This window comes from Lepisosteus platostomus, chromosome 7 (assembly GCF_059453375.1).
Source record: "Lepisosteus platostomus isolate fLepPlt1 chromosome 7, fLepPlt1.hap1, whole genome shotgun sequence".
Lineage (NCBI taxonomy): Eukaryota > Metazoa > Chordata > Actinopteri > Semionotiformes > Lepisosteidae > Lepisosteus > Lepisosteus platostomus.
The window spans coordinates 43,815,277-43,831,418 of NC_142617.1; the positions used below are offsets into that span (position 1 = coordinate 43,815,277).

General features: G+C 45.5%; 3 protein-coding genes across 5 annotated transcripts; all 3 read left to right on the top strand.

Moving 5' to 3' along the window:
• The first annotated feature begins 63 nt into the window (after nt 1-63).
• On the top strand, nt 64-2,607 carry ppil1 (peptidylprolyl isomerase (cyclophilin)-like 1). Of its 2 annotated transcripts, none has more exons than XM_088640642.1 (4): nt 64-308; nt 710-864; nt 1,786-1,854; nt 2,149-2,607. In XM_088640642.1, exons 2-4 carry the CDS (start codon nt 711-713, stop codon nt 2,367-2,369), a joined length of 444 nt encoding a protein of 147 aa, XP_088496768.1. In that variant the 5' UTR covers nt 64-308; nt 710; the 3' UTR covers nt 2,370-2,607. The 2 variants fall into 2 exon arrangements, with proteins under 2 accessions (XP_088496768.1, XP_088496767.1); XM_088640641.1 differs by having other exon boundaries at nt 72-357.
• Nucleotides 2,608-3,587: 980 nt separating this feature from the next.
• Nucleotides 3,588-10,747, top strand: slc6a11a (solute carrier family 6 member 11a). Its single transcript, XM_088640643.1, has 14 exons — nt 3,588-3,947; nt 4,926-5,060; nt 5,351-5,491; nt 5,635-5,722; nt 5,810-5,942; nt 6,206-6,340; nt 6,549-6,652; nt 6,742-6,866; nt 7,658-7,770; nt 8,288-8,425; nt 8,758-8,860; nt 9,111-9,211; nt 9,584-9,754; nt 10,224-10,747. The coding sequence occupies exons 1-14, from the start codon at nt 3,752-3,754 to the stop codon at nt 10,338-10,340; spliced, it is 1,800 nt and encodes a 599-aa protein (XP_088496769.1). The 5' UTR covers nt 3,588-3,751; the 3' UTR covers nt 10,341-10,747.
• A 1,783-nt stretch (nt 10,748-12,530) lies between these two features.
• Nucleotides 12,531-15,626, top strand: mlnl (motilin-like). Of its 2 annotated transcripts, XM_088640651.1 has the most exons (6): nt 12,620-12,682; nt 12,881-12,900; nt 13,345-13,470; nt 14,296-14,412; nt 14,962-15,064; nt 15,495-15,626. In XM_088640651.1, the coding sequence occupies exons 3-6, from the start codon at nt 13,354-13,356 to the stop codon at nt 15,503-15,505; spliced, it is 348 nt and encodes a 115-aa protein (XP_088496777.1). In that variant the 5' UTR covers nt 12,620-12,682; nt 12,881-12,900; nt 13,345-13,353; the 3' UTR covers nt 15,506-15,626. The 2 variants fall into 2 exon arrangements, with proteins under 2 accessions (XP_088496776.1, XP_088496777.1); XM_088640650.1 differs by lacking the exon at nt 12,881-12,900 and having other exon boundaries at nt 12,531-12,682.
• Nucleotides 15,627-16,142: the final 516 nt, after the last annotated feature.

The following is a 16,142-nucleotide window of genomic DNA, read 5'->3' on the forward strand; positions in this document are numbered from 1 at the left end:
AGCTCCTGTAGCTGCCAAGCGGTATTGCTGAAAATCAAGAAAGAAATGCCAATCAGAAATGCGATATGTCTGCCAGTACACAAAGTATAGATACAATCTATTAAAAACGTTGTCTTTTGGGGCTTATACACTGTTTTCGGCTTGTATCAGAAACTACCGGAACTTGTTGGCTGCGATTTGTGTTGTTTCCACTCGGACAGGGTTTCAGTCGGACCCCCGAGACAGGAAGTGTGGGAAGTTTGTGTTCGAATGAGTTTGTCTTTACTCTTGTGTTCTTCTACAACGCTCTCCTGAAAGAAAGATGTCAGGTATTCCGCCAGATTCGTGGCAGCCCCCGACAGTCTGCCTGGAGACAACGTAGGTGTTGCAGGAGATAGAATAATTCTAATCCTGTTGTCGCTAAAATTTAAATGGATTCTATCATGGAATACTACATGCCTGATTTGGTTAAAAAGTGGCACTGTCTGTTTGCGCTATATGAACGGGCTACCAATAATCTATAACTGTCAGTTTATAGTCTCTTATTAAAATTGGATGACCCTCCATGCTAAAATACATATTTTCTTATTATCATTAAATATTGCAGTATTAATAAAAAAAACATACTGGGGGAGACTTAATGGCATAGGCTCGCATGATTGAGCGATTTTGGTATCGGAAAGGCGCGGTGTAGGTTTGCTGTAGTCCGTATCACGTTGTTTTCCTGCAGAATGGGGACGATCGTGGTGGAGCTGTACTGGAAACACGCCCCGAAAACCTGTAAGAACTTCGCTGAGCTGGCTCGGAGGGGCTACTACAACGGTACCAAGTTTCACCGGATCATCAAAGACTTTATGATCCAGGGCGGAGACCCGACTGGTACAGGCGAGTGTGTACGGACTCCCCGATACGGTCTACAGAGAGGCGCTGGGAGAGATTGGGTGGGGTCTGGACCAGTGCTCTTTACGGACACCCGCAGCCCAGCTGGGAACGTCCACTTCTAAAGAGCTAAGGCTCTGAGACTAGTTGCCATAAACATCGTTAAATTTCTTCATAGTTTCCCCTGACGTGTTTCTTGAGTTTAAGTGTGTTGAACAGGGCGACAAAACACATTCAGTATTCTCTGTGTGGCAAGGATTAACATGACTGGGAGGTTTTACAGATGCCAACTATCTTAGTTAACTTTAAGAAGTGCAAGATAGTGATCATTAGAAAGGTGTCCTGTGAAATCACGTGATACCATGCAAGAAAGCAATTGATTGACCAAAGTCATGAAAAGCTCAGGCGGAATAGAAGCAAGTCTCCAGTAAGTGTGAGTTTTGAGGGTGAGTTTCCCGGCTCTACTGTTTCTCAGTGTAAAGGGTTATCTGAGATCCAGTAAAGCAGGAGACTCTTCGTAATAGGTTTACACTAATAGTGTAAGAATATTGTTTTGAAAACTGTTTAGTTGCGGTAGTACCAGTTATTTCTGTACCGATTTTTTGTTAAGTAAAAAGACAAATAAAAATCGTCATCTTTATGTAAGGTAATAGTGAAACTACAGTATAGGACCTTCCATAAACATGGAACAAATTTGAATAAGTAGCCAGATGGAAAATTATATATAAAAATAAGATACTAAAGTCCCCAAAATTTATTCTGAACCTTAATAAGCTATTCTAAAGGCTTATTGTACAAACATAGTGTTGTCTCATCAAATGCCCAATGAGAGTCCCGTCAGAGTTTATAGCTCTGAGCAGCATACCCCTGGGGCTGTAGCTCTGACACGGCTCTTTTCTCATGATAACTGTGCATTACCCATTACAGGGCGAGGAGGAGCCTCCATTTATGGCAAACAGTTTGAAGATGAACTGCATCCTGAATTGAAATTCACAGGTAATTTAATTCCTCTGTCAAATTATTTTATTTGTCTTGTATTGACCAACTGAAATTTGATTGTGATATACATGAAGGCATTATCATCAGTCTAATTCCAATAAACATGTGGGTTGAGAAGCACATTTATCTTGCTACTACATGCTTTTACTTTTTCAAAAGGAAGTGTATATTGGTATCTTTCCCAGATGTTTGGGGGCAGAGGAAGCTTTGTTTTTCTCAGTATCACACCGAATCTGAAAAGATGACATAATGGCAATCCGACAGAAATTCCTTGATTTTGTATGGATTTAGGAGCTGGGATTTTGGCGATGGCAAACGCCGGGCCGGACACCAACGGGAGCCAGTTCTTCCTGACGCTGGCACCAACACAGTGGCTGGATGGGAAGCACAGCATCTTCGGGCGCGTGTGCCAGGGCATCTCCGTCGTCAGCCGCGTCGGCATGGTGGAGACCAACACGCAGGACAGACCGGTGGACGACATCAAAATCTTAAAGACCTCCCTGCCAAGCTGAGACGCGCACACTCTGCACGGCCGATAGTCCTGCAGTGGCTGGAATGCCTGTTATTCAGAAGAGCTGCTTCTTCAAGGTGCCATCAGCAGGGAGGGGTCCCCAATACTCCTTCGCAATCTCAGCGTTCCTACTGAGTGTGGAGTCGTGCGCCGTCTAGTGGAATATGACTTTTCTGAATCTTGAATTATTTTGAATCTCAATCACAAATTGAAATAAATGTTTTGCAGTTTTTTTAAAACATTGTGTGATTGTTTTTTTCTAACTCAGTACAGAGTGCAAAAACCCAATAGTATGAAAGAAATTAACTTGTTTGTTTAGGCTCCTAGAAACTCTGGAATGCCTCAGTGAATGCAGCAAGCCTGCATTGCCACCTGGGGGAGGGAGATGCCTACTCACCTGTCCTGGGAAATGCTCTTGAGAGCTGAGTCAGTGTTTGCAAAAACAGAAAAAGCCAAAAACTATTCCGACGGCTGGCAAAGCAATTCCATCACGCCAGTTCCTGAGTCCCTGCTAGAACCATGTCATCAACATAGTGAGCACAAGACTCAGGTGGTCAGGTTAGATGGCCAGTCACCTGAATGCAGTGAAAAGGGATTCTTGCACTCTTATCTCTAAAGGCAAATTTGTAACTGGGCTGTGATCTAGCCTTGCTTAAGTCACAGTTACAGCAGTTTGGGTGTTTCGGTCCTCGGAGACAAGTGCAGCTGCCAATCCTGCTGAAGTGTCCAACGGCACAAGGAGAAGGTAATGACTGGGATTCACCACACTGACGACACCAGCCGGTATCGGGGAAATGTCTCGACTTCATGGTCGTCTGTGAGGCTACCAGAACAGGCAATGGAAGCACCTCAGTGGTTTCAGTTTTCCTTTTTATCACTGCATATTTCCATAGCAAGCCAGTACTTCTGTTAATATATTTAGAATGGTATTGATATGCAGCTCCTGATGTTTTTTAAGTGTAGCTTGCAATACTTGTATCAGTTTTTCCTTTACCCCTGGCTTTGAATGCACTGAGTCGAAGCAGGGTCACTGCTTTGTGGTGCACTGCCCTTACCCTGTGAACCAGCCCTCTGGCACAGCTCTGCAGGGTACAGACTCAAATCCGGCTAGAATGTTGCCAGGTTCAGTCGGAGACTGCAATCTCTAACATTCGTATAAAAGTACTAAAAAAAAACATGCATGGAACAAATGACTGCTGTCCTACAGATTTTCACCAAATGCCTTAGTTTCTGGCCTCTGTAGGTCACAGTTCACCTGGAGCGAAAGGCTCCGACTGGGAATTGGTGAGAGGCGGAGCGAGTGGAGTTCTGCGTGTGTTCCTCCCAGACTCCAGCGGACAGCTCACTCGCTTCATTGTATGAGCTGCTCTGGCTGTGGTTGGGATGGCTGGGGATCTTCAGACAGGAGCCCTTTGTGAGCCCCCAGTCCAGGGGAGCAGACTGGAGCAGAAGGGGCAGAAGATCCAGGAGAGGGGCCAGTGGGCAAACAAGTGGGAGTTCATCTTGGCTGTTGCTGGATCCATTGTTGGGCTGGCAAACATGTGGAGGTTCCCCTACCTGTGCTACAAAAACGGAGGAGGTGAGTTATACTGTCTTATTTCTTAGCTTTCCATGTGAATATGTACATTTTTAAATTAGATTATGTAGGGCATCCTGTTTTTTAAATCTGCTGTATTTTCCAAACACTCATTCCCCTTCATTGCCATGGAAAACTGGCCTGTATTTTGCAGCAGAACTGCATATGCAGAGAATCTGTCCAAAGTAACAACCGGAGCAGTGTGACAGGGGTATTAATGTGTAAACTGCTGCACTATCTGCTTGGCATGGCTGTGTTTGTCTGTATGATAAACATTTGAACTCTGAGAGCATATTGGATCTGGGGACACAGGGGTGAAGGTATCTCCCTCAGAGAATTAGGAAACCAGCTCCTTTACCACTTGTTGAAAAGTCTAGCTTTCATATTACTCAAACAAAACATACAAACAATATGTAACAAAAAATGTCTTGACATTTTTAATTGCATTTCATTTGTCATTTATGGCATTATTTCTTTCTTCTACTAGTGCTTAACTGTTGTGATTCATTCATAAAGTCAATCATTCATTACATAATTAACTTCTAGCTACAGTACATTTCAAACATGAGGGAGGTACAGCTCTGGGGTCATGGGTTCAGTTCCAGACCTGAGGTGCTACCGGAGTGGCATTTGTATGTTCTCCCCATGCTCACATGGGTTCCCTCTGGATACTCCAGTCTCCTCCCACAGTCCAAAAACATACTGGTAGGTTAACTTGTTCTTGGGGAAATTGGCTCTGGTGTGAGTGTGTTTGTGTCTGTGTGCGCCATGCGATGGACTGGCGTTCCATCCAGGGTGTATCCTGCCTTGTGTCCGTTTCTTGCTGGGATAGGCTCCGGTATGCTCTGTGAGTCTGGACTGGACTGCAGCGACAAAATTAATGGATGTTTGGAATAATATGAAGTTCTTGAAATAGGCAAAAAGGGGCAATTAAAGTCATATCAAAACTATAATAATTTATTTTCACTTTCCTTCACACAGGTGCTTTCTTCATCCCCTACGTCCTGTTCCTGTTTACCTGTGGGATCCCCCTGTTCCTGCTGGAGACGGCTATGGGGCAATACACCAGCCAGGGAATCATTACTTGCTGGAGGAAGACCTGCCCCCTGTTTGAAGGTAAATAAACCCCACAACCCAGGAGACAGGTAACTGCAGAGCTATTGGAGTACTGCAGTCCTTAATTGATTCCCACGTGTTGCTCTTGTTCGGAGCACTAGAACTATGAAACAAGACATTTACACAACATAAAAGTACTGCAGGAAGACTCAGGAGTTTTTCCTGTTTTGCAGGGCTGCCTAGCTCTAGATACTGGATAATCCAATGGCCATGTTAACCGTGTCCTTTTGTTATTTCTTCATAAAACTGCTACAGCTCACTGTTCCTGTCCCACCCTTGTCTTTCTGCAGGTGTAGGCTATGCCAGTCAAGTAATTATAACTTATGCCACCATCTATTACATCATCATCCTGGCCTGGGCCTTCTTCTACCTGTTCTCCTCCTTCAGCTCTGAACTGCCCTGGGCCAGCTGCAGAAACACCTGGAACACAGGTATGGAGCTCACAGTGTTTCACAGCAGGAACAGAATACATAAAAGCACCAAAACCAGCCAACTTGTACATTTTACGGTACAACAGGTGCCAATAGCTGTGACTCCCCTTGTGTTTCCTCCCACCCCTCTCTACCTCCTGCAGACTCCTGCCTGGAGCTGGAGAACAGAAGCAACTCCTCCAACGCCTCTCTTCCTGGAAACGCTACCACTCCCGTGATGGAGTTCTGGGAGTAAGTTGCACCTGGTCTCAGTATCAGTCCCGAGCCGTTCTGACAAATTCCAGATCCTAGTGTCGCGCTGTGTCCCGGTGCCTGCAGGAGGAGGGTGCTGGCTATCTCCGGTGGGATTGATGAGGTGGGCAGCCTGAGATGGGAGCTGGCCCTGTGTCTCCTGCTGTCCTGGGTCATCTGCTATTTCTGCGTGTGGAAGGGAGTGAAGTCCACTGGGAAGGTGAGGGGGTGCATGTATTAACGGGGCTGTGGTTGGAGCAGATGTTTAAGTTGGTACAGCAGGGTGAGCAGCAGTTTTAAAGCCAGCCCAGGGGAACCACAAGTGTGTTTCATTGTGTGTTTGTAGTGCATGAATCACTCGGCTGGGAATTGTACATGAACAATGCTGTCCTGTACTATTTTATAACTGTGTTCAAAGTGGAGCTGAAAAAGTTCAGATGTTTCTGATCAAGGCTGTTTTACGATTGAGCCCTGCCCTCTCAGGTGGTGTACTTCACAGCCACTTTCCCCTATGTGATGCTGGTGGTGCTGCTGGCCCGAGGACTCACCCTGCCTGGAGCCATTGGAGGCATCATCTTCTACCTCTACCCTGACCCAGCCCGGCTCGCCGACCCACAGGTAACTTCCTGGCACAGACCAAGCAGCAAACTGAAGTGACACATGGCATGATTTTCACGTGATCAATCACACGCAGCTGTAACACAGTAACTGAGTTTGATTTAATAACTTGGCGCAGCACATGATGATGCTACAGAGTGTCTGTAATACCACAGTGTGTGCCTCCAACTGCTTGATTCATGGGCTAAAAATACTATTTATCTGTTAGGTGTGGATGGACGCAGGCACACAGATCTTCTTCTCCTATGGCATTTCACTGGGCATTCTAAAGACCCTCAGTAGCTATAACAGATACAACAATGACTGCTACAGGTGAGTGGCACAGGTCGCCTGGGTCATCGTCCTGTGGGCTGTGGTAGCAGTCTGACATGATACCAATAAAAGCTTATCTCTTCTCACAGGGACACTTTCTGGTTGTGCCTCCTGAACAGTGGAACCAGTTTCGTCTTCGGTTTTGCCATCTTCTCGGTGCTGGGCTTCATGGCCCAGGAGCAAGGGGTGGACATCTCGGAGGTGGCTGAGTCTGGTGAGGATCCTTCGTCCAAGCTCTCCACAGCCAAAACTGCAAGTCCTTGTGTGTCATTAAGACCGGGACTTCATATTTGAGAACGGGAGGTTAGAGAAGAGGGGGGGCTGTTTAACCCATCTGGCCACTTTATTAATGTGGATTCTAAATAATGTCAGTAAATAGTCTTCCACAATTTGGTTAGTTTGCCCTAAACAGCAGAAGCTCTGTAAAAAGTGACCCCAATGTCCTGTCCTCACTCCAGTCTTTGCCCCTTGTCCTAGTTTACAACGTTCATCTCCATGTGTTTGCTTGTTAATTCCTATAACAGAGCAGTGGGATCTGAAGTGTCAAAACTCGGTTAGGCCACCAGAGTGCAGCATAATGACACTCTAGAAACATGGAGAAAAATGGATCACCCAAACATGCACAAGGTTATCAGGCGAACCAGCTTCCAAACATGTGAAAGCCTAACCCAGTTTTGATGCTTCTTGTCTGACTGCCCTTGCAGTTCCCTAAATCAGATTCTTGAATGACAGTGTTCCTCTGTAACATGGAGAGAGGGCTGCCTCTAGTTAAGGGCGTTACACTCATTTTCCAGTCCCACAATTATCCTGGATGCTGTTTCCTAAATTCTTTGTAGAGCAGCAATATTTTGTCTTTTAGTCCAGTCTGTGCAGTTCAGTACCCAAATCCAAATGCAGTACTGGGATCCTGACATTATAATTTTGTCACCTTGTAACACTTTCTGCTCAAGCAGTCTGGGTCCATCTGTTGAACAAGCCCGTCTTGTGTCCCGCTTGCCTGCACAGGGCCCGGCCTGGCCTTCATCGTGTACCCGCGAGCGCTGGCGCTGATGCCCCTCCCGCAGCTGTGGAGCGTCTGCTTCTTCCTGACGGTCATCGTGCTGGGCGTGGGCAGTCAGGTCAGACAGCAGCCATCCAGTGGTCTGCGGGGAAGAGTGCCCCCCGCTGCGGCAGCAACACCCCTTCTCGTCCTCTGTTGGGCCCTAAAACCCTCTTAACTGCCGAACTAAGCTAATTGTCTTCAGCATTGAAACCTCATCCAATTTATCAGTTAATTTATCAGTAACATAAAGAGGCTTGAACAAGCTGCTACCGTGTGTAGTGCTTCTCCAGCTCTAAAACTGCACATCCTGACACGAGGGGCAGGGCCTGCTGTTTCAGTACAAGAGTGAACGGGGGTGTGCCTCCCTGCCGCCCAAAGACTGCTGAACTCCAGTTACAGTTCGAAATACCTTTTAGAGAAGAACAAAAATGCTCCTCAGTGGACTTTTTTTTCCAGAGAACAGATTAAATATGCTGAAATTCAGTGAACTCTGTGAAATTCAAGTATGAGCTCAACAGGAAACACTAACTTTACAAACTGAGTCCTGTGATTCCTGTCCCTCGTGAGCCTGACCTCCCTGATGATTCCTGCAGTTTGTGCACCTGGAAACGATGGCAGCGGGGCTCATGGACCTGTTCCCCGGGGTGCTGCGGAGAGGGCACGGGCGCCAGCTGCTCCTGCTGCTGCTCTGCGGGGCCTGCTTCCTGCTGGGCCTGCTCATGGTCACTGAGGTCAGAGGGCGCCATAGCGCGTTCTTGCTACCTGCACAAATGTGACATTAAAAAAACTAATAATTTTTGACACCCGAAAAAGGCTCCACAGCCGAAACTTTGTGTTTTCTTTCTTCTCTTTTCAGCATGGAATAAACATTTTACTTGTTCCTTTGCAGCCTACGCATGCTGACGCAACTACCCACCTGAACTACTATTAAAAAGAAAATGACAACTATTTTGTGTTTTTGCATCACACAATTCCAAATCTTAAAAACCCAACTTCACACTCCTGGAATTCTGTCACAGAGGTGCTTCCTCCATGCTGATACTCTTCTGCTCTCTCTCCACAGGGTGGCTTGTATCTCTTCCAGATCTTCGATTTTTACAGCTGCAGTGGCTTCGTCCTCCTTTTTATCTCTGTCTGTCAGTCTCTGGCTATTGGCTGGGTGTATGGTGCGTACCAAGCTTGTAATTTCAGGGGCCATGAGGTCTCTGCCACACTCCTCTAGATCCATGACACAGGTTTCCATGACAGATTCGGCAGATCTCAGACAAAATTAGCCTGCAGGTTTCTGTACATTTGGAGAAGAGTACGTTTTGAAATCTTGCATCAGTGATCCTTGTGCTTTGCCACACTCAGACCATCGGCTTCTGTCCTGTCCAAGTGACCCAGCCATGATGTCAGTGTATTTGTCTGCTGCAGGTGCTGACCGTCTCTATGACAACATTGAGGACATGATTGGCTATCGGCCCAGGCCTCTGATTAAGTACTGCTGGCTCTACATCACCCCGGTCGTCTGCACAGTGAGTGTCCCTAGTGGAGCGTAGAGCTGTACAGAGCTCCTGCACCTTTCTCTCCCCTCTCCCCTCTGCACAGAGCTCCTGTCTCACACCTGTCCCATCTGCACAGAGCTCCTATCTCACACCTGTCCTCTGTGAACAGAGCTCCTGTCTCACACCTGTCCTCTCTGCACAGAGCTCCTGACTCACACCTGTCCCCTCTGCACAGAGCTCCTTTCTCACAACTGTCCCTTGTGATCAGAGCTCCTGTCTCACACCTGTCCTACCTGCACAAAGCTCCTGTCTCACACCTGTCCCCTCTGCACAGAGCTCCTGTCTCACACCTGTCCCCTCTATATGGAGATCCTGTCTCACACCTATCATCTCTGTCCCCAGGGTACCTTTATCTTCTCCCTGGTGAAGTACACACCCCTGAAGTTCAACAACTCCTATGTGTACCCAGACTGGGGGTACGCCCTGGGCTGGCTGCTGGCCCTTTCCTCCATGCTCAGCATCCCACTGTGGACGGTTTATAAACTCCGGCAAATTCCCGGGACACTGCACCAGGTCTGCCATCTCCCTGACCTTCTTGTTCATGTCACACTGCAAATGAAAACTAGGTTCATTCTTTAACTGCATCGCCACTTTTTTAATGAGGACCACCCCAAAGTTAAGCAGGTGCTTTACATCTCATCACTAGGCTGATGCAGTAGATTGATTATTTCATGAGGATCTTGCATTTTCAGACCAAAATAAAATTGCTGACTACTTAGATTAAAAAAATATTTAAAACATTGAAAGTGACTAAATGTTTACAAAAACCAAAAAAATCGAAGTACTTTCTATGACCCAGTCTTCAATTTACAGTTCTTGTTCAGCCCAGCATCATGCTGTAACCTGGGTCTGGTAGAGTATTTCTCTGAGATCTGTCACTGCCTACCTCAGTTTTATAAGTCCAGACTGCAGCCTGAGGACACAGGAAAATGGTCTGACAATCTGTAACTCCTCTGGTATTGTCTTGCTCTTCCCTCCCCAGAGGCTTGTCTTGCTCTGCCGCCCAGCAGACGACCTTCCCAGGGAGCAGAAGCCCCCGGACAGCTGCCCTTTGAACTCTGAACCCTGGCCTCTTACAGAAAAGGAGGAAACCGAGTAGGTGTAGCAGCTGCGTCCACTGAGACTTGTGTCACTGCGGGGTGACACAGGCTGTTACCCCACTGTAAACACACAGCTGCATGGCAGCATCATCGGCCTCAGCTCTGGGGAACCACAGAGCTTCCTGGCTTCAGCCCGCCTGGAACTTTCCTTTAGATAACCGATCTGGTCTTTGGACTGAAGAACATGAACGTGTCGCCCCAGGCAGAGAAAGAGCTCACGGCTACTATGTTTTGAAATGCATCTGTCTATTAAAGTACATTTGACCTGAAAACCTGGCCTCTTGAAGCAGAGTCTAAACTCCTCTAATGTTTAAAATGAACTGGAACAGATTCTGACCATTTTGATTGTAAAAGACCGTCTGTGTTTGGTCATCTTATTAAAATGTACTCTGCAGTATGGAGCAAAGCCTAGGCGTGTGCAGTATTTACTCTCCTCCAGCACATGTTGACATTTCAGTAAATTATTCACACACAGTGCACTGGAGCCCTTTTGCAAAGTAAGTAAATTTGTTTAAGACACTGAGATACCCGTTTGTCCTTCTAGTTCAGGGGTGTGCAGTCCTGGTCTTGGAAGGCCAGGGTGCAGGTTTCTTAGATGTCGGCAAACTGCAGCACCCGAATACTTGGAGAAGCTGATAAATTACTTCCATTAATCTGATGAGGAGCTGGAATTAAAAACGTCCACACGCCAGCTCTCAGGATTCAGGACTGCCCAGCCCTGCTCTGGAATTTTTTTTCTGCTGGAAATGCAAGTGAGCAATAAACAAAAACTCACAAATCCTACTGGATTGTAGCTCTCAAACACCAGTGTTGGCGAGCTCACATATATTGAGACGTAGATGAAAAATGAACTAGTGCAATAACAGGAAATACACGGGGACACAGAAATGACTCGTTCAAGAGTCCCTGGAAATTTACCCTCACTAAATTCCACCTGCTGTTCAGACCAGCAGAGCAATGCATCCCAGCTCTCTGGTAGTTAATGGTCAATAAACATTCCTGTTGGCCAGAAGATGCCAAGAGGCCTGTGAATTTATTGCAGGTTTTCCACCCTCAGGTCTGCTGCCCATAAGAGACATCACAACCGGAGCACTTTATTGCTCCCAGCCCTGAGTGTCACAAGAGCTGCAGAGCTCAGAGTGGACACCTGGCTGTAGCTCATCTCGCAGCATGACTGAAAAAAGACAAATTAAAAGAAAAACAGCCAGAAATTCCTTCTCTTCTAAAGCTGCCTGTATTCTAACAGAGGCAGGAACATTTAGTCACAGGCTATCAGAAGAACAATTGCAGCTCCCCCACAACATTAAATTTCTGCACTGAAACATAACAGCTAGGAATATTATTGTCAAAGAGACAATGAACAATGCATCTCTTGTTTTCCTTTTGGGCAGTGAAACAGCTGTGTGGAGAATGGCTTTGCCACAATTGTTATTACAATTGTCTGTGCTTTTACTCAGTCTTGCCAATCTTTTTTAAGCACCAAAGACTACCCCTCCATGCCTTTTCAGTAGCAGCTGTGTTCCCAGAGGCTCACGGAGAGACAGAGCCTAACCTGTCTGGCACAAGGTGGAAGGTGGGACCACACTCTGGAGAGGACACTACTGTACTTCATCAGGGGCCACACAGGCAGTACAGGGGGCATTAATCTGGACAGCATGTCTTTGGACTGTGGGAGGAAAACATGAGGATGCAGGAAGGACATGTAAACTCCATACTGAAGGTACTTCAGCTAGAATTGAGCCCAGACCCAAGAGCTATGAGACTGACAGCCTCTCTAACTGCCTTGTCAGCATTCTGCCCCACCAAACACTAACAGCCCTTACTTTCACCTCTGGACAAGCAGTAGGCTACCCCACAATACAGGAACAACATGGGCCACTTCCTACCAGTTTTCCCCTCTGCAAAACCAGCCCAATACACCTCCATCTCTTTGATTGTTTGCCATTCATACTGACTGCATGCCTGCCTAACCAGTGGTCCAGCTCCAGCTTCTAACTGGACCTTCCTGGAAACACAGGAAGCTAGAGCTTAGCAACTGTGGGGTTTAATACACAGGACGAGGATGAAGATATCACATACGATTGAGGCAAATGCTTCCTTTATGGTCCTTCAGTCAAGTTCTTAGGCCATTAAATTGATTTCTCTTAGCAGAAGAACCAGCTGTTTCTATGGAGTTGGAAAACGTTTATCCTTGGACTCTTTCAAACAGGAAGTCTGAAAGCAACAAGTCATGTGAAACTGGACACTATAAATACCTGAGATTCTCCTCAGCAGAGCACTGAGGACACCTCTCTGAGGAGGACAGCACACAGCACGTCGCACCAGGACACTGACAGCTCAGGTGAGAACAGCGCCACACTCATGGGCATCCAGCTGTGTGCCAATCCAGCAAGGCCAAGAAGGAACTGCTGCTCCACAGCTCTCAGATCTCATCTGCACTTGAAACCTAACTCCTCATCACATTCAAGCTAAGAAATGTTTCTTGATTTTTTTCTTGCTCAATCAAACGTCTCCTGTTTTTGTTCCTAAACTTGCTTAGAAGAATTTAACAGGAGAGGGGTTTGTATTTTATTTGCAGCCATAAAATAGTTTCTTTAAATTTAGGAAAAAAGTTTCAGCCCCAGTTTTTTCTTATGTGGAGACAGCATCTCTAAAAGCTGAAACTACAGGCACAGTGCAGCCTCTCCACTATGCCCAGATTTAGGATGATGGGTTCATGTCTGTTATAAATAAATCAAGGACATTTAACATTCCAATAGGCAAGCGGACAACAAAGGTTTAGAAATGGGGTGGCTGGTTTGGAGATTTACTGTTGCAGGGTTAGCTAATTTGTTAGTGACTGGTACAAAAGCAGCTCTTATTATTATATCACTGCTGAAAAAGTAATTATATTCCTGCTTTAAAAGCTGTCCTCTGTTCCATTTAAAAACACAGTTATTGCTGACAGGTCTCTTGTGTGTCACACACTTTGACTTCAGTGCCTGTGTCTCTCGCACACTGCAGGGCACCAGAATGTTGCACAGCAAGGTGATTGGCTGCCTGCTGGGGGTGTGTGTGCTGGCCATGCTGGCTAAGCAGACGGAAGGCTTCCTCAGCTTCATCAGCCCTAGTGACATGAGGAGGATGATGGTAAGGTCCGGAGTAGAGAGAGGGAGACAGACTGAGAGTCTCCCCTCTGTGCCATACAAGTTGTTGTGTTGTACTACATACAGGAAGAACTTTGTGTATGAATGAGTGTTTGTGATGCATTTATCTTTATATGCATAGGCTGGATGTGTTGGAGGCATCTATGTTAGGATAAACACAACAACGAATTTGTCTTAAAAGTATTTTGACATTTACTATGTTTTTACAAACTGGAGCTGAATCACACTTCAGTATGTCCATAAAATCTAAAATGGCTCTAAAATGCTTTGGCAATACTTGTAATTTATTCCAGCCAAAAAAGGTCTTCTGAATTCAAATCGGAACTCAAGAGAGAAAAGCTAGGAAAGAAACAAATATGTAATTCACAAAAGAATGCTCAACCAGAAAACCACAGGAGATCAACTGTTTACCTTTTCTTCCATTCAGCTCCTGAGTCCCTCTTAACTCATCTGCAGGTCTTTGTGGATATGTGTATCTCAGTGCGCCTGTGGAGCCTCACCTGAGTTTCAAGTCTGGGGTCTTGAGAGTCTTGGGGTCTGAGAGAGACAAACAGACAAACCAGAGCAGCCCAGTTCAGAAACACTGCTCTGCCTCCCAGTACAAGCAGGGTTCTCACTAGCTGAATACAGCAGTCTTCCTCATCAAGGATCTGTTCCTGCAGAGCTTTTGTTAGCATGAGCCCCTGCTCAATCCAGTTACCATTAACACAACTCAAGTCAAAACACTGACAGAGATGCATGAAGGAAATCTCCTGCTCACCTATTTTCCCCTTTTGACACCTGCTGTGTCACACGCCCTCCTCAACAGGAGCAGGAGAAAGTGAAGGCAGGCAAGAAATCCGTGGACTTAGAGCCGAGATCTGAGGAGAGGGAGTTCGGGAAGTTGGCCAGCACGGAGTGGAACGTCAAGGATGACGCAGTCCAGGTAGGATGAGCCCCAGTCTGGCCGTACCAGGGGTCAGGAAGACTAGGATCTTGCAGGCCATACTAATCATGGTGGTTCTAACTCAATTAATTGATTGACACTAAGTTGTTTAATTGGCCTTTCTGCTGCAGAATGTTTACATAATTAAAGTTTATTTGGAAAACATGACCCGCAATGGAATGAAGGAGGTTGCTTTGCCTACACCAGTTATATGCTGAGCAGAAAGACAGGCCATCACAGGTGAGGTAACACAGAGGTGATAAGGTAACTCACTTGAAATGTGATGAAAGAGATAAGGTGCATTCCATGAAGTTCTCAGGAAAGAGATGGAGCTTGGGATTAAACGAGGTCTCTTTTTATGGAATTAACTAGATAGATAGATAGATACTCTATTAATCCCGTAGGGAAATTGATGACTTGATAAACTATTCATATTAAGTCTCAGTACAGGAATCCATTCTAACACATGAAGCTTTAGTGGGGTAAAGTCAGCTGTCTACTGCTCCTCTTTGTCCACTTGCCCACGCCTCTCCCTGTCTGTGCCTGCAGGAGCCCCTGGAGATCGGGGTGCGGCTGACCCACCAGCGGCTGAACAAGCTCGCTCCTGCCCTGGGGGAGATCCTCCAGGAAATGCTGGAGGAGGGACAGCAAGGTGAGGCAAGGCAGGCTGGCATACACTGGTCTAACACAGGTCTTTCCATATGCAGCCTGCCAACAGCACAGTCTATGAAAACAGCAGAAGAACTGTTAACTGACATGCAATTACTATACTAATAAATCTGTACAGTATATCCATAACACCTAAAAGTTATATAATCGTAAAAACAACAATAATAAACAATGTTATTTTATACATTGCCTTTAAAGGTTGTATAGTACTTTAAAGTAAGAAAAAATTACAAGAGGAGTTAACAGAATTAGCATAATTAAAAATAAGGGTTTTGAATGCAGTAGAAGATACAAGGGGTAGACACAGACACCAATTAAATAAACGCCTTTCATAATACTTTGCAAATACTTTTATGACAAATTTACAATATCACATTGCTCTACTCATCCGTCCGTGTTCTTCTGCTTTTCAGTGGCCGAGTGAGGAGACGCCCAGCAGCTCTGATTTAAAGCAACTGGAAGTCGTTCTAATATTCCTAAAGCATGTCCACAGATACACTTTACCTCTTTACCATGCTTAATAAAACTGAATTGACCATTTAAAAGATTCCTTTCTCATGTTATTCTTTATTAAAGCAATACATCATTTCTGCACTGAAAAGGTGTGTGAAGGACCATCTATATGGTACGGCATACATACCAAGAAATACATGCCATTTAAGAAAATGGTGTGAGCTCAGTAACCTGGATCAGCAGTCTGAAAGAGTTTACATGTGAACTTGGAAAATTGATTACTGTGGTGAGACAGGGTATAAGTAGAGTAAAGTGTATAATGTAAAGTGTCTATGAACCTGTGGTAAAGGCTCAAATTAAATCATGACAGAGTTTTTTCAATGTTTACAAGGTTTACAAGAATTGTAAATAGGTAAACTAAAAAAAAAAAATTAAATTCCAAATATAATTTTCTCAGACCCACCAGTACATCTGCTGAGCCTTGCAGGCTTTTATAGATCTGTAACTCCCCACAAAGTACATCAGTATTGTACAAAGATTAGGAGAGTCATAGATGAATGCTCCAAAGCTTCAAAAACACAGTGAAAATATTACATTGTAAATAAATA